Source organism: Ahaetulla prasina, chromosome 9, assembly GCF_028640845.1.
Source record: "Ahaetulla prasina isolate Xishuangbanna chromosome 9, ASM2864084v1, whole genome shotgun sequence".
NCBI classification, from domain to species: Eukaryota; Metazoa; Chordata; class Lepidosauria; order Squamata; family Colubridae; genus Ahaetulla; species Ahaetulla prasina.
In genome coordinates, this window is record NC_080547.1 from 28,851,962 (window position 1) to 28,870,784 (window position 18,823).

At 39.2% G+C, this 18,823-nt stretch overlaps 1 protein-coding gene across 1 annotated transcript in view; it reads left to right on the forward strand.

The window, feature by feature from the left end:
* The window catches only part of UNC5D (unc-5 netrin receptor D), a 773,049-nt gene that overhangs the window by 443,670 nt on the left and 310,556 nt on the right, over positions 1–18,823 (forward strand). Inside the window, exon 2 of the mRNA XM_058194328.1 lies at positions 13,327–13,545. Within this exon, the coding sequence (XP_058050311.1) occupies positions 13,327–13,545 (219 nt within the window). The remainder of the gene's footprint in view (positions 1–13,326; positions 13,546–18,823) is intronic.

Below are 18,823 nucleotides of genomic sequence, written 5' to 3' on the forward strand. Positions count from 1 at the left end.
GGTTTGCTCGAACTGGCCTGAACTGGCTGAATCCCACCACTGAATATGTTAACACTGTGTACCTTCTTTCATGTCTTGACAATGAACAGTTGTCTACCCATACTCACAATGATATTGTTTGCTACAAGCTGATATCAGAAAGACATTTCTGTTTCAATAGCAATGACCTCTTTTTTAAAAATAATATTTTTTTTTACATCATTTTACCATATCACACTTGTAAGGTTACTATCTTGGCAACCCAATTATAATTTGGAGCACCACCAAAATGAAACAAAAGCTGTATCTTCTTTGGATCTAAGACAAAAGACAGCAGCAGTCTCAGAATGCTCTATTTTGTCTCTGGAACAAGTTGAACATTTAAGCCACCTTGCAATGTCTGGGTGGATGAATTAAAACACATTTTACTGTATTTTCTTTTTCCTGCCCTTTTCATGACACTTGTCAGTTTCCTTGTGCATCAAAGTAGTCCTGTGACCCAAAGGCCTGTCAGCTGGCTGTGATATATTTGCCAGAGGATAGCAACAAACCACCTTCGGACACGATACTTCATTTCTGATTGTAAATGGTGCCAGACTGAAATTTCTTCAAATATATTTTTGGTTGTTGCTTCCAGGGAAAAGGACAAGGACTTTTAACAATTATTTTTTCTCATTCACCCTTTAGGAAGTGGAATGTCATAAAACAAGCCATTTCCCTTCTCTCCACCATTTTACTAGTGATAACAACACCAAAACAAACCCTTTAAGCTTTGTGTGTCTCTCACAAGATATGCAATGAGAAATAAATTACTGAAAAAGTCTATGTAAGATTCACAAAGGAAGCTATAAAAACAGAGATACTACAAATAACCAGAAACACTGCAATGAAATATAAAGATAAAGAGATAGTGGTGTTGAGACAAATACCTAGAAGAGTCAGAGATTTGAGGAAGGAATATCATTTTTTAACGAGACTTTTAATTACGAAAGGAGTGAATTTCAGGTGGCTAATACCAGAAGGGATACTGGTGACATGGCAAGAACAAAGACATAGATTAGATTCCATTGAAAGAGCAAAAGAATTCTATGAGCAATTCTGGGGGCCATTAGAAGATGGAAAAGTGGGAGAAGCAAGAGAGACTGGATACCAAGAGGGAAGTGTAAAAGAAAAAGAAGAAAAAACAAAGGAATAGGAAGAGAGAACAATGAGAGAAGGAACAAGAGCAAAAGATCCAAAAGAACAGAGAGATAAGAGTGACAAGATAAAAAGTTAGTAATAAGTAAAATATGGAAGAAGAAATAAAAACAATATCAATAAATGTAACTTGGTTGAATTCAGCATTAAAAATAGAACCTTAAACAAAATAAATAAATTAAAAATGGATATTAATTTACAAGAAGTGTACAAGAAGTACACAACAACACACAAAACTATTAGAATATCCAAAACTAGGAGTTTTATTTACTTCATTGATAAGGTAAAGGTTCCCCTTGCACATACATGCTAGTCGTTGCCGACTCTAGGGGGCGGTGCTCATCTCCATTTCAAAGCCAAAGAGCCAGCGCTGTCCGAAGACGTCTCTGTGGTCATGTGGCCGGCATGACTCAACGCCAAAGGTGCACAGAATGCTGTTACCTTCCCACCAAAGGTGGTCCCTATTTTTTCGACTTGCATTTTTACGTGCTTTCGAAACTGCTAGTTTGGCAGAAGCTAGGTCAAGTAACGAAAGCTCACCCCATTACACGGCAGCAATAGGGATTCGAACCGCTGAGCTGCCAACCTTTCAGTCAAAAAGCTCAACGTCCTAGCCCCTGAGCCACCGCGTCCCATTGATTCCCGTTGTTCATTGATACAACAAAGCAGAAGTAGCATTATACATAAAAGAAAAATTAGAGCCTAAACCAATATTTGTAGATGAAGATGGAAGGATTTTGATGGTGGAAGTAAGAATGAACTTTAAACAAATACTCTTAATAGTGTTATATGCACCAAATGATAAACAGGAAGAATTTTATGGGAAGTTACGCAGAAAAATAGTAGAATTGGAATATAAAAATATATGTATAATGGGTGACTTCAACGGTAATTGATGTTGATTTGGACTATAAAACAACAAAAACAAATAAGAAACCCAGAAAAATTCTCCTGAAGACTTTCTTCACAATGAAGAGGAATTAAGCATACAAAATGTATGGAGAAATAGCCATTTGAAAGAAAAACAATATTCCTTTTATTCAAATAGACATTTGTCATGGTTCAAGATAGACATGATATGGATGTCAAGAGACTTAATAGACAATATATAAGAAATAAACATTGATTCAAATCTTTAGGCGGACCATAATCCAATTATTATAATATCGAAAGGACAAAAGAAAAAGTATAGATGGACTTCAAACAAACAATTCTAAATGAAAAAGAATTTCAAGAATTTCTGGAAAAAGAATTGGAGTTTTTCTTCAAAATAAACAAAAAGGAAGATACATCACTTCAAAATGTATGGGATAAAATGAAAGCATATATTAGAGGTCTAGCAATAACATATTTGGGAAAAAAATAAAAAGAAAAGACAAACAGAAGAAATTGGAAGAAGAATATAAAAGTTTAGAGAAAGAACTACAAAAAAATCCACAAAATGATAGTTAAAAAACAAATGGAATTGAAAAAGCATGAAATAAATTTAATCGAACAAGAATTTTTGGCACATAAATTGAGGTCTGCCAAACAGAACTTTTTTGAAAATGCAAATAAACCAGGCAGATGGTTGACATATAAAAGGAAAAAGGAAAAAGAGAAGAAGTTAATTAACCTACTACAAGATGAAAAAGGAAGTATATGTTATAGAAATGAAGAAAAGAAAAAAATAATATTATGAGAGACTATATAATCAAGAGATGATACCTGAGGGAACGATAAAACAATTTTTAGAGAAATCTGATTTACCTAAAATACCTGAACTATATAAGGAAGCCTTAGAAGAAAGAATATTGATGATGGAATTGACAGAGGCAATTAAAAAACAAAAAAATGGGATTACACTAGGCCCAGATGAACTACCAGCAGAACTATATAAATCATTCCAAGATGTGTTAAGCAATGTAATGTTGGAATTATTTAATGAACTATTGGTGAAGGCAAAGATATCAGACTCTTGGATGGATGCTCATGTCACACTTACACCTAAAGAAGATACAGATTTACAACAAGTCAAAACTATAGACTGATCTCATTGTTGAATGTTGATTATAAGATCTTTGTTTCATTAATGGTGAATAAATTAAAAAGGCTCTTAAATGAATTTATTTATATGGAACAAAATGGGTTTTTACCTAAAAGACAAATTAGAGACAATAAGAGGATAATTTTGAATACTTTGGAATATTATGAGGTACACTCAGAAAAACAAATGGCAATGATGTTTCTAGATGCACAGAAAGCATTTGATAATGTGAATGGCAATTTATGATAGAACAATTACAGATGATGGAGTTTGGGGAGATTCATAAATATGATAAAACAATTTATAAAAACAATCAGCAAAATAATGATGAATGAGAGATGACAGAAAAGTTAATATAATGAAGGCACAAGGATGTCCATTATCACCATTGTTATTTGTATTAATGTTGGAAGTGTTAAACAGAAATATAAGACAAAATGAAGAAATAAAAGGAATGAAAATTAAGAAAGAAGAATACAAATTACAAGCCTATGCAGAGTATTTAGTTTTTATATTGGAAGACCCTCAGACAACAGGCCCCAAACTATTAGAACAAATAGAAGAATATGGAAAGGTTGCAGGACAAAAAATAAAGACAAAACAAAAATATTGGTTAAAAATATAACAGAAAATTGATGGAGAAATTAAATATTCAAATGGTGAAGAAAATGAAATATTTAGGAATATATTTAACTCAAGATGTATAACAAAAAGGAAGATACATCACTTCAAAATGTATGGGATAAAATGAAAGCATATATTAGAGGTCTAGCAATAACATATTTGGGAAAAAAATAAAAAGAAAAGACAAACAGAAGAAATTGGAAGAAGAATATAAAAGTTTAGAGAAAGAACTACAAAAAAATCCACAAAATGATAGTTAAAAAACAAATGGAATTGAAAAAGCATGAAATAAATTTAATCGAACAAGAATTTTTGGCACATAAATTGAGGTCTGCCAAACAGAACTTTTTTGAAAATGCAAATAAACCAGGCAGATGGTTGACATATAAAAGGAAAAAGGAAAAAGAGAAGAAGTTAATTAACCTACTACAAGATGAAAAAGGAAGTATATGTTATAGAAATGAAGAAAAGAAAAAAATAATATTATGAGAGACTATATAATCAAGAGATGATACCTGAGGGAACGATAAAACAATTTTTAGAGAAATCTGATTTACCTAAAATACCTGAACTATATAAGGAAGCCTTAGAAGAAAGAATATTGATGATGGAATTGACAGAGGCAATTAAAAAACAAAAAAATGGGATTACACTAGGCCCAGATGAACTACCAGCAGAACTATATAAATCATTCCAAGATGTGTTAAGCAATGTAATGTTGGAATTATTTAATGAACTATTGGTGAAGGCAAAGATATCAGACTCTTGGACGGATGCTCATGTCACACTTACACCTAAAGAAGATACAGATTTACAACAAGTCAAAAACTATAGACTGATCTCATTGTTGAACGTTGATTATAAGATCTTTGATTCAATAATGGTGAATAAATTAAAAAGGCTCTTAAATGAATTTATTTATATGGATCAAAATGGGTTTTTACCTAAAAGACAAATTAGAGACAATAAGAGGATAATTTTGAATACTTTGGAATATTATGAGGTACACTCAGAAAAACAAATGGTGATGATGTTTCTAGATGCACAGAAAGTGTTTGATAATGTGAATGGCAATTTATGATAGAACAATTACAGATGATGGAGTTTGGGGAGAGATTCATAAATATGATAAAAATAATCTATAAAAAACAATCAGCAAAAATAATGATGAATGGAGAGATGACAGAAAAAGTGAACATCATGAAAGGTACAAGGCAAGGATGTCCATTATCACCATTGTTATTTGTATTAATGTTGGAAGTGTTAAACAGAAATATAAGACAAAATGAAGAAATAAAAGGAATGAAAATTAAGAAAGAAGAATACAAATTACAAGCCTATGCAGAGTATTTAGTTTTTATATTGGAAGACCCTCAGACAACAGGCCCCAAACTATTAGAACAAATAGAAGAATATGGAAAGGTTGCAGGACAAAAAATAAAGACAAAACAAAAATATTGGTTAAAAATATAACAGAAAATTGATGGAGAAATTAAATATTCAAATGGTGAAGAAAATGAAATATTTAGGAATATATTTAACTTCAAGATGTATAACAAATAAGGAAGATAATTATTATAAACTAGAGAAACAAAGCGAGGAAGACTTGGAGAAATGGAAAAATTTACAGTTATCATTAATGGGAAAGATAGCGATAGTAAGGATGAACATATTACCAAGACTATTGTTACTATTTCAGATAATTCTGATAAAAAAGACATATTTTGAACACCTTAATAAAATAATAAGAAAATTTATATGGCAAGGGAAGAAAGCGAGAATCAACATAAAAATGTTACAAGATCCTCCTTACGTGGAGGATTTGGACTGCCAAATTGGGAATTATACTACCAGGCAGCAGCGTTGACTTGAATGAGAGAATGGATTGGATTAAGAAATACAAGACTATTAACTTTGGAAGGACATGATTTACAATTGGGATAGCATGCCTTTTTATAGTATGGCAGAAGCAAGATGCATACTTATTTTCAAAGACATTATGTAAGAAATGCATTATTATTGGTGTGGGATAAGGTTAGAGATAAATATTATTTGAAAATACCAACATGGTTATCAACAATGGAAGTGTTAATACACCCAAATATTATCAATATTAGAAATATTCTTAGATATAAGGATACACTAACAGACAAGGGGGAATTGAAAGGGAAACAAGAAATAGAAGAACAAGGGATTGAGATGGATTGGTATACTCATATGCAAATACCAACAAGATATGAAAAAGATGCTAAACTATATGGTTTTTATTTAGAAATGACAGAACTGGATAGGATACTCACAGGAAAAGATGATAAAATAATTAAAAATATATATAATTACCACTTAGTATTGAATTAGAAGAAGAGCAGGTAAAAGAAACAATGATAGCTTGGGCAAAAATTTTTGGATATTCAATTGAGTTAGATAAATGGCAGCAGCTATGGCAAAAGAATTACAAATTAACAATGACCACAGAATATAAGGAGAATCAATATAAAATGTTTTACAGATGGCAGATGCCACCTGAAAAACTGGCAAAAATGTTTAAAGATAAATCAGCTAAATCTTGGAAATACCATCAGACACCAGGATCCTATTATCAAACATGGTGGACATGTCCAGAAGCAAGAAATTATTGGATTAAAATTAAACATGGTTAGAAGAAATGATACAACATATAGATTTAAAACCTGAACTATTCCTATTGGGTATCCTACCAGAGAAAGTTAGTAAAGAAGATATATACTATACATGTAATAACTGCAGCGAGGATAGTATTTGCGCAAAGATGGAAAGCAGAGAAAATCTCTACAGAGGAGGAAGTAATTAAGAAAATATTGGATTGTGCAGAAATGAAGAGATTGACTTTGACAATTAAAGAAAGAGAGGAATCTGAATACTTTAAGATATGGGGACAATTTTACCATTGGTTAAAGAAGAGATATATATAGAGTAATGTTATAATGAAACAAGGGAAGAAGAAAGAGGAGAGAGAAGATCAATAAATGTATTAATAGTAAAACAAGAAATGTGGGAGAAATGTTATAATAAATGAAACGATGATATTGTGAAATGATTAATATTGGAGGAACAAGGAGTACACAAAAGATGTACTCAGATGATACACTGAATGATTGATTATGTATTGTATGTTTGTTTTTCTATAAAATAAAAAAAAATTAAAAAAAGCTTTGTGTCTCTGGATGTGTTGTATGTTTGTATTACCTCCTCCTCCCACTCTTATAGTAAAGGTAGTCCTCGACTTACAACGGTTCATTTAGTGACTGTTCAAAATTACAATAGAATTCAAAAAGTGTTTTATAACTGTTTTTCACAATTATTATAGCAGTCATGTGATTTACATTCAGATGCTTGACATATTCATAACTGTTACATTGTCTTGGATCATGTGATCATCTTTTGCGACCTTCTGACAAACAAAGTCAATGGGGAAGACAGATTCACTTGACAACCGGATTACTAATTAAACAACTGCAGTGATTCGCATAACAAATATGGCAAGAAAAGTTGTATAATGGGGCAAAACTCAACAAATTTCTCACTTAGCGACAGAAATTCTGGGTTCAGTAGTATTTGAATCACTTTAAATGCAGCAATGACTTTGACAGACCACATTGATTGAAAAAAGGTGCTGAATAATGTTAGAGGGTGAAACCACATGCTAAAATCACGTGAATGTTAACTTCTCAGGCTGTAAAAAAGGTGAACTGTTCACCTTCTCCATTTCCCCTCCATCTGTTATAATTCCTTGCTGTCCTTATAAGTTTAAAAATAAATCAGCATGCATGTTCTCTTGCTGACCACACTTGCTGTTTCTGTTATTGCCAATCTTTGCTAAATATTATGTTCCTGAAGGCTTTAGTAAATCCGTGTTTTAAAGGTATAAAGGTTTTAGGGATTTGCGAGGACATCAAATCTCTGTCTTCCATCAACATCTTAAGTAATTTCAGAGAGAAAATGCAAAAAGGGATAGGGGGCCAGGTGTCCTAATTAAGACCCATAGATAAGACCCATCTGGTTCCCTTTTCATATCTGAATACTGATTATATGTGCATTTCTGCTAATATTCTTTCTCGCGCAACATTATTTTTATAATCCTACAGCAAATAAACTCTTGTGGCTTCAAAAGGGGTTAGGTGGGATTGTTTTATTTTAGCCATGTTTTTTTTTGTTATCTGTTCATAAAGATTATTGTGAAAAGATAAAAAAAATGCAACTCAGTGAATCTGGCTTAGTGCACATCATCCCAACTAATATGATGGAATGGAACTCATGTTTTGGGGCTCATAAACATGCTTGGAATTTTGAGTGTGCCAAATAATTGCCAAATGTTGGGGCAGGTAATCACAAATTTGATATTTTCTGGAAGGAATACTGATATAACTGCTCTCTGCCACCCCATCTAGAATAGCACTTGTTCTCCAGCATTTCTTCATATCATCCAGAATGCTTTTTTTATCTTGTAGCACTAGCAATAGTGCTTAGACTTATGTATTGCTTCATAATTTACAGCACTCTCTAAGTGGTTTACAGAGTCATTATGTTGCCCCCACCAATCTAGGTTCTCATTTTACGAACCTCGAAAGAATGAAAGGCTGAGTCAACCTTGAGCCGTGAGGATCAAACTCCCAGCAATGAGTTGAATTAGCCTGCAATACTGCATTTAAACCCCTGCACCACCACAGTTCCTAATTGTTCTGTAACTCACCATTGTCTTCTAAACAAAGCACCAAGCTGCAGCCATATTATTCTTGTACTTGTTAAGGTATACATAAAGCCTGAAGACTTTCTTTTAGAATGAAGATGATACTGAAAAGTGTTTATTTTGTAATATGCTACATTCCCATTTTTCAATTATTTTACTTGCTTACTTACTTGTGAAAGAAAATTTGATGTTGCGGTTAAGGCATTCTCTTAGAAACTAGGAGACTGTCAGTTCTACTCCTACCTTAGGCACAAAGTCAGCCAGATGAACTGGATCAGTCTCTTTCTCTTAGCCTAGGAAAGAAGGCAATGGCAAAACACTTCTGAAATCTTGCCCAGAAAACTGCAGGGACTAGTCCAGATAGTCACCAGGAATTAAAAAAGACTTGAAATAATCTCAAACCCTTCACAATTTCTCCATTTTTCACTTAGTTTACTTGCTTCCTTACTTTATTAGCTGATTTATAGGCTGCCCCAATCTAATGGCATACAATTTCCCGATATATAATTGGAATTAAGTACAAACAAAGAAAATAGTGACTAGAAACATTATTATTGAACTGGGAATTTTGATTTAAAAAATTAACAGTAATAAAAAAAATGGCCACTCTCCCAAATAAATACCCACTACAGCTGTCCAGCTTCCTTGGTTTGAAAGAACAACCAGGTTTCACTAATGAAGGAGCCTGTAAAGAGATGGGACCATGAATGGATCATACAATCTAGCATTTATTGAGCCAGATGGTTGATCTGGGTAACCACTATTCATTGGAGACACAACATGGCCATAGATCATATGGCCATGATAACTTGTTCAATTGGCACAGATTCTGTTTTGTGAGTATTTTACCCTAAGGATTATAATTAGCATGACTATTTGGATAAAACTGAAGTTCTTGCATGATTCTCCAGATGATACTGTAGGTTACCTCCCAACATGGTCCATAGAAAGTAATAGTTGAGAAACATCTGACAGTGCCAACTGTACTTATCCTTTTCTTGGAACAGGGTAGGCCACTAGTATTCCCAATATCATTGATCCTATTTTGGTATCTCCTTTCTGCTCTTAAGACTCCCAAAGATTGATGAAGGAAAAAAGAATCAAGAAAAAAATCCATATTCCTAAAATAAGAATATTTTACAAAAAGGAATAACCTGTCTCATTCCACCCATACAAGAAAATGATGGCCAACCAATTTGGCCATCTCTATCTTAAGAACAGTATTATTTAGTAGAGCACTAAAACAAAAATGTCAACACAAACACTTTTTTGAGAGTAGAAGCGTGGCGGAGACTTGCTGTAGTCTCAGTTTAGGTCAAATGTGATTCCAGCCCTTTCCCCAAAAACATTGTGGGGCCATTGATTTTCAAAGTGTCTATATTGTGTGGCTAGACAGAGGCATTTAGTGCTGTGCAGAAGAAGAAGAAATCCTGTATTTGTCTCTCTTGGCTTTTATTCAATTCGATTGAAACATGCTTTTGAATTCTTTTTATGTGTTTGCATTGATGACAGCCAACCACTTGAATTGCTCTTTTAACATTGCGATGGAGAAAGCAGAAACAGCACATCTTTGAAAACAAATGATAAAATTAAAACCAATTGAAATAAATGTTATTCTCTTTCTCTCTTTTCCCCCGCCCTCTCTTCTTAAATATAGGAAGGGTTTTTTGTTTCATTTTGTTTTTTGTTTATAAAGAAAACTTTACCTGGCATAAATTTGCCTTGCCCAAACCACTAGCTCTAAAGAAGACACATTTTAAATTAGCACCAGATTTTTAAGCTGAATTTTAAAAAGTGTGCTGGAAATAAACAGCTATTAGCCAGACTGTAGCAAGCACTAGACATTCCATTAGCAAAGGACTACATTCCAAATGTTATTGTTTTATGCACTATGATCTGGTGGCTTTCAACCATTTATATGGCCCTATAAAACTGAACACCATATTATTGTATAAAATATTCTGTAGGACATACCTAAGAGAAGCAAAAAAGGGAATTTAGTCATAATAAAAACCTTATTCTCTGAAAGGTTGTTGGAGTAAACGGTGTATTTCCAAGGAAAAGCAGATAGAAAATGCACTATTGGCCATAAAATGTAAACAAAAATCAAGTTTTTAATTGTGAACTCTGTCTTGCAGAAAGTTGATGCAAGCAGTGGAAGTCAAATTCACATACAATTGTACCAAAATCTATTTTAAGTTAGACTGTATGCATATATACGAAGTGAAATTCCATTCTTCTTATATAGAACAGATACTTAAAATTAAAGTAAACACAAATCACCAAGTAAATTGAACTTGAGTCAATATTGAAAAATTAAAATGAAGAAATACATTTTCTGCTGCTTTGGTGTCCACCTCACCAGAAGTTGAGACAGATGACCTGTATAGCGTGGCTTGGTGGGCATGGCTTGGTAGGAGGGTTGTGTGACTGAGTGGGCATGGCCAACTTGATGTCACTCATGCAAGATGGGGGGGCACCTTACTGTGATTGACATCGAGTTGGCCACACCCACTCAGTCAAATGACCCACCCACCAAGCCACGAGGGAGGAGCATTTCCACAGCACCTGTAAGAAGGGCTCGATCCCCTCAAGGGAAGACCAGGCAGAGCTGCTCGGCTGACAGGCAGGTTAACAGGTGACGTCAGCGCTTTTCTGGGCCATTTTGGCTTGAGTTGCACTCAAGAGGGAACCCCACACCTTGCAAAAGCCCCAATTCCCCATCCCCACCTTGCTCAGTGGACCTTTGGAAGCTGGTTAAAATGGTTGGGAAGACTGGGCTCCCCTTCCCCGTCCAGGAAGCCAGGTGGGAGTGCAGCGGGTGAGAAAGCAGCAGAGCCGGCGTATGCCTGGTTCACCTTCATCCCAGCCCAGCTACAGGCAGGCAGCTCTGCATCTCTTCCCTCCCAGGTCCAGAGGTTGCAGGTGCCTAAGCCAAGGAGAGCTGGACAGGAAACCAACCGGGGTGGAGAGTGATGTGGCCTGGATCCGAGAGCGGGAGAATTGCCCTGGACAGACTGGAGGTCTGGGGCGGGGGCAGGGGATGGAGATTCAGGTGATGCTTCCCTGCAAGAAGCGGCCAGCCGGGCAGGCGAGGATGGGGGAGAAGCTGTTCTCCAGCTCCAACACCGAGATCCGGAAAACCTCTGGGATCACTTTTGCCTTGAAATTCCCTTTGTTGACTTTGCACCCCGCAGGCTGGCAAGAAGCTGCGCCTGACACTTCGGGGACATGAGGAGCAGCGCCGCCGCCAAATTGTGACTCTTGGGATGCGGGAGGGGGGACCGACTCTTCTCTCCAAGGAGTGGGGCTGGGGCAATGATAATATCCGTCCCCTCTTTTTTTAAACCTGCTTCTAGTTAAGGTTACAAGAACACAGAGTTTTTAATGCAGTTGCAGATTTGAACTCTCTCAAACTCCCTCCTCCATGATCTGAAATGACTTCCGGCTTTCTTTGCCCCCATTAGTCACTTTCCTGGTGTTTGTCCGACCTGGCACTCCTGTTCGGTTTTCCTCCTGCCTCGCAGAAAAGTTCGGCCAAGTCTTCTCCTTCTCGGGCATACACACAGAGAGTGTGCACACATCTCATGACACCGGGACCTTCTGCCAGTAGACGGTGCATGGGCGAGTCCCTCCAGCACCGTGAGATGCGTGTTTGTTTTTACTCTGTGTATGCTAGACTCGCAGGGACAGCGTGAGCGAGCCAGTAGCGCTTTTTCTCCAGGGCAAAATCCTGTGCCGCACCAGGAGGCTGAAGTGGGAATTCTGCCCCCCTCCACTCTGACCCGCTCTCCGCTCTGACCCGCTCTGACTCCGCTCTGTCAAGAACACCACTTCTGCTTATAGAGTGTTTAGTGCTTTCTGATTATGTGGTTATATTTCATTTTTTCCCTCTCTTTCCATGTGGTCTGCATAAATAAACATTAATGAACTTTTCCATGTTTTTCCCCAGCAACTTCAGGAGATCCAGAGGGCAAATCATAATGTTTTTATGATAGATATGTTGAGTTCACTTGCTATGCTGAGCATAATTTTATTGTTTTGGATTTGGGAAATGGTATATATCGTATAAACAAGCTATTGCGATTTGGAAACCATTGTTCAATGGCCTAACAGAACATGATGCAAACCAGTTGTGTTAAAAACTGAGCAAAACAGACAATGGCAAAATGCAGATTTATTTTTCTAAAGGAAAATTTCTTCAGCAACTTTAGTTGTGTTAGGTAGGTGTCTGGCACAAGTGACTAGATCTGCACATGTAAGGTTCAAGCCAACTACGTTAGTATATTCTGCCTATTATACAGAAATCTTCCCAGACTGACAGCCTTTGCCTGGGAACAGATAGATAAGATCTAAGGAGTTTATGGAGAGGGTGGTCAGTTCTGGATCCCTTGTGTTTGACCAAGGATTCAAGGACAATCAGTTTAAGACCTCTCCCCTGCCTGGCTAGAAATTTCCCAACAATAGAACAATTTCAGAAAAGGTCCAATGGCTCTTTTGAGTAATTTTTTTTTAACCTTTTAGTTTCTGAATACTGGTTGGGGAATTCTGGGATACATTTTACATCCTGACACATTTTAAAATGAATAAGATTGACAAATGCTGATCTAGAATCAGCTTTCTGAATTTTAACTTGTATGCTTTGGAAGTTCAAAGCTTGTTCTATAGGTTTCATATAAAAGGGATACAAAGAATAGAACACATTCATTGCCTTTTAGTTGGGATTGGTGGAAGATCTTTATATGGTGTGACATCCTCTTTTTTGCTTTTACAGGAACGGACACCAGTGAAACCCTCCCAGAATCTGTCCCATCTGCTCCAGGGACACTACCCCATTTCATGCAAGAACCTGATGATGCATATATAATTAAAAGTAACCCAATTGTGCTGCGCTGCAGAGCCATGCCAGCAATGCAAATCTTCTTTAAATGCAATGGGGAGTGGGTTCATCAAAATGAGCATGTCTCAGAGGAGAGCATGGACAAAATCACAGGTAAGTGATTTTTCTTTACCAGATCCATGCATACATTGCGAATTTTGAAAGGAAGTTAGGAATCTTATAAAACGGCTGTCAAGGCAAGGGCTTGCCCATTTACAATTGGGCTACCCCAAGGAACAGAAAGGAATGAAAAACAACATTTTTCAGTTGCTTACAGATTTATTTTTTATAAAATATATGATAGAGCCAGGACTCTGGCAATTGTCAAGAAGTGTGCATCACAAAGGTATTATGTAAGAGACTTCAGCCCTATCCTCATTAATTTACAAATGCATTAGAATTGCAGATAAATGGTAAAAATGGGTGACTTTAGATCATATTCTATTGGAGCTCCATTTGGGGCTTTTTTTCTGAAGCTCCTTAGAACTCTGTTTGGGGCTTTTTTTCTAAGCTCCTTGAAGCTCCGTTTGGGGCTTTTTTTCTAAACTTGGAGCTCCGTTTTGTGGCTTTTTTTCTGAAGCTCCGTTTGGAGCATTTTTCAGCCTCTGAAACCTGCGTATGAGAAGCTGAATGGGGCTACATTCAGAGTATAAGATGCACCCAGATTTTCACCCTCTTTTATGGGGGAAAAAGGTGTGTCTTATACTCCGAAAAATACAGTAAATGAGAAACATCATTTTGTGGTAAAAAAAAAAATACTTGCAAAGAGAGGGATTTTAAGTAAGTGAGCTGGATGGGAGGGTGGGAAACCCTGAGAAATGCAACATATTTTTCTTATCTTCCAGCAAATTTGAAAGTATGAAAGTTTGCTTTCAAAGTAAGACCATTATAGATTGTATATGAAACAATGCTGAAAAGAACATGAAAAATATTCTTTTAATCATGACTTTCAGAACAAAAGGAACAGGGGTGAAATTAAAAATAATTCCCTACCAGTTCTGTGGATGTGGCTTGGTGGGTGTGGCTTGGTGGGAGGCTCATGTAACTGGGTGGGTGTGGCCAACTAGACATCACTGGGTTAGCTTTTTATGGGTTTTTAATTGGGTTTTATCGATGGGTTTTTAATGGGTTTTTAATGGGTTTTATTATTTGCTAAATTTTAATTGTGGCCAAATTGAATAAGTTTTTTAGTGGTATTTTAATAGTATTTATTTTGTAATAGGAATGTTTATTTTATCTGGCTGTAAACCGCCCTGAGTCCTTCGGGAGAAGGGCGGTATAAAAATTTAAATAATAAATAAATAAATAAATAAAATCACTCATATTGAGGGGTGCCTCACCTGGCCCCTCCCCTCCCAGCCACTCCTCCTCACGAATGGCAGGAAAATGGGGAGGGGAATTTTCCTGCCTACCATCCATTCCTGAAGCTCAACAGAGATTGAGGGAAGAATGACAGGCAGGAAAATCCCACTCCCCATTTTCCTGCCGTTCGTGAAAAAAGCTCCATTCTGAACCTTCAGCGTTGCAATCTTGGGAAATGCTAAAGGCTTGGAATGCCTCTGCTTCAACGCAGAATGATTTTTGCCCATCTCTTTCTGGGTGCAGCACTTCTGCCTGTTGGGCCACTTCCTGAAGCTGGCAGCTCTGCAGCCAGCTGCTTTGCTTTTTCTCCTCTTTTTCCTCATGGGAGGCTTGTGTGGTGGCACCAGCAGAAGGTGGAGGCAGACGCATGGGGGAGGCAGAGGCAATCCCAATGCACCAGCCCCTCATCCCACTGTAATTGGTTTGCCTGCAGCTGCACTGAACAAGCACAAGTACGGGGCTGTCTCCCCCATGTTGGTGCCGCTGTGCAAGCCTCCCAAAAAGAGGGAATTGGTACTTTTTATATTGCTTTTGAAATGGACACAGGAACTACTTCATCCTATGAACCACTGGGAGTCCCGAATGCTGGCAACCTCATATTCGGGTGGTTCATCTCCATCATGTGGTGCCGGTTGGGGACGGTCAGGTTGGCGGAGTGGACAGGCAGGCTGTTCTGGGACAAGGAGGGATCTATGGAACACATCGGGCATGGCAAGGTCAGGCAGTAGGTGACTGGGTTAATAACTGCCTCAACAGGAAATGGACCAAGGTACCGGTGGTCTAGCTTCCTGACCGGCTGGTCAGACAGAAGATGCTTGGTGAACAACCAGACTAGATCTCCCACAGCCAATGGCGGCGTTGCCCATTGAAATCGGTCTGCGACTCTTTTGTAGTCCTCCTTGGCTTTCTCTAGATACCATCGCACCAACTGATGGACGGCCTGCAACTCGGACAGAAAATCATTAGCCACCACTACCGGGGAGTCGAGTTGTGTGATGGGAAAGAACTGAGGATGATATCCAACATTAGCCAGGAAAGGGGTTATTTGCGTGGAGGTGTGTTGTGAGTTGTTGAATGCAAACTCTGCTACTGCCAAATACTTCGACCAATTGTCTTGTTGCTGGTTCACGAAGCAGCACAGATATTGCTACAGAATGCCGATCACTTTCTCAGTCCCACCGTCAGTTTCCAGATGATGTGCCAACGACAGGCAGATCTTTACATCCAAGGCCGTCATCAGCCCTTTCCAAAACTGAGCAGTAAATTGAGCCCCTCTGTCCTATATGATCCTATCAGATAGGCCATGCAGCCAGAAAACATGTTGGATAAACATACCAATGGCGCAAGCTGTCAGTAACCCCCGACATGGAATGAAATGCGCCATCTTCATCCGCATGTCCACCACCATGAACACGGTCGTGAATCCAGAAGAAGGAGGCAAATCCATCAAGAAGTCCATGGAAATGGCACCCCAGGGTCTCTCTGGTGTCGGCAACGGCTGGAGTAGCCCTGAAGGGGCTCCCATTCCGACTTGGCCTGTTGGCAGCGTACACAAGATGTGACACAAGCCTGGACATCGTGTTGCAAGCGAGGCCACCAAAAAGTACGAGAAACTAGATTCAGTGTCTTAAAGAGGCCGAAGTGCCCCGCCACAGGATTACCATGGCACTGTGACAAGATAAGTCCCCGAAGCGTCCCTACTGGCGCTTAGAGCCTGTCTCGGTATCGCAAAAGTTCATTGTGAAATGTCCATGGAGAGTTGGGCCCTACCTCTTCCTTCTATTGCTCCACATAAGTATCGTGCTGCTGCGCTTCCCGTATCTGAGCCCGTCAATCCACTGGTTCCTGAACCACGGAGAGAGATTCTACAGGCAACACTGTCCAGAGCAGAAGAGGGTCTTCAATGTGGGAATACTCTGATTTTCTTCAAAGCGCATCTGCCCTTTGGTTGCGACTACTGGGGATGTACATCACGCGGAAATGAAACCGGGCAAAGAAGTGGGCCCACCGAATCTGCTGTTGGTTCAGTTTCCGGGCAGTCTGTAGGAACTCCAGGTTTTTATGGTCCGTCCAGACTTCAATTTGATGCCGGGCCCCCTCCAGAAGATGTCTCCAGGCCTCAAACGCCATCTTAATGGCCAGTAACTCCTTCTCCCAGATGGTGTAATTGCACTCGGAAAGATTGAGCTTCCGGGAATAATATGTGCAAGAAAAGAGGGTACCACCGGAAGCGCAAGCCTGGAGCAACACTGCACCAACAGCAACAACTGATGCATCTGCTTCCACCACAAATGGACAATGGGAGCAGAATGCTTCCAAAATAGGCTCCTTCATGAAGGCCTGTTTCAAAGCCTGGAATGTCTGCTGCTCGGGGGTACCCCACCAGAACAGGACTTTTTTCTGCAAAAGCCGAGTGAGGGGCGTGGTCAAGGCAGCAAAGCCGGGGATAAAGGTTTGATAGTAGTTGGTGAACTCGAGAAGGTGCTGGAAATCCTTCACTTGTCAAGGAAGCTGCCAACTGTGCAAAGACTCCACCTTGCTTGGCTCCATAGCAATGCCCTCGGGAGAGATGCAATGCCCCAGGAACTCGATGATGGACTGGAAAAACTATCATCGAGATAAATGACGACAAACTTGTCTAAGAGGTCCCTAAAAATGTCATTCAAAAACATTAGAAGATGGCAGGGGCATTGGTCAGTCCAAATGGCATGACCGTATACTCAAAATGTCCATAATGGGTGCCGAATGCTGTCTTCCATTCATTCCCGGGACGGATCCGAACAAGATTATAGGCCCCTCGCAAGTCCAATTTAGTGAACACGGTAACCTCCTGAAGCCATTCCAAGAGTTCAGGAATAAGGGGCAGAGGATACTGGTTGTGCACTGTGATGGCATTTAATTTGCGGTAGTCACAACAAAGCTGCAAGTCTCCAGTCTTCTTTTTCACAAACAGGATTGGGGTGGGCAATGGTGATGATGAGGGTCAGATAAAGCCCTGAGCCAGATTTTTGTCAACAAAGTCCTGTAATGCAGCCAACTCAGGGTCTGACATCGAATACAAATGCCCCACTGGGAGTGGCGCGTCTGGGATCAAATCAATGGGGCAGTCATATGGCCGGTGCGGGGGCAATTGGTCTGCCTTCTTTTCGCTGAAAACATCTGCAAAGTCCTCGAGGTCAGAAGGCAAGGACACCCCATTTGGACCCTGCAGCTGGCCTGCGCAAACTTGGCAGTTGTGGTCCACACATTGCAGGCTCAGAAAAGTGATGAAATTCTGGGACCAACAGATCTGCAGGTTTGGAGCCAAGCCAAGCACAAAATCACAGGAAGATGCAGGCTGGAGGTAATATAAGATTGAATGGCCTCCTCATGAGACCTGATGGTCAGGTGCAAGGGTTGCGTGGCGACTGTAATAGGCCCAGACAGAAGCACCAGGCCATCAATGGTCTCCACAAGCATGGGAGGATCCACCGGACACTGAGGGACTGAATATTTGGCTGCAAACACTGCATCCATAAAATTAGTTATGGCTCCAGAGTCCACCAAGGTGTGTGCCAGAATTCCCTGCTGACAAGAAGATTTTTGCTGCCAAAATCAGGTGCCGGGGAGGTCCACTGGGCGTTCCTTAGCATTGGCGCGCGCCCGATCCAGGGTCTCCACTAGATTGGGCTCAGGGTGTTTCCTGACAAGGTTTTCTGTGGCTTTAGGGCAGGCACAGGAACAGGTTCCCCTCGTCATTTCTTTGGGCAAGAGGCAGCTATGTGCCCAGGTTCCCCACAATACAAGCGCAACCCCCCTGATCATTGTTTATGTTTCTCAGCCACCAACATATGGGGTCTGGCTGTGCTTATTTCCATGGGATCCTCCCGTGGAGCCGGGGTCTCATGCCTGACTGGCACCACACAGGTCTCCTGGTGGGCACGGCAACTGGTCCGTATCTACAATCCGAAGGCTCAGATGTACCAGCGCATTGAGGGTCAGAGGGATATCAACCTGAACCAGCTCATCTGCTACTTCTCCGATAAGCCAT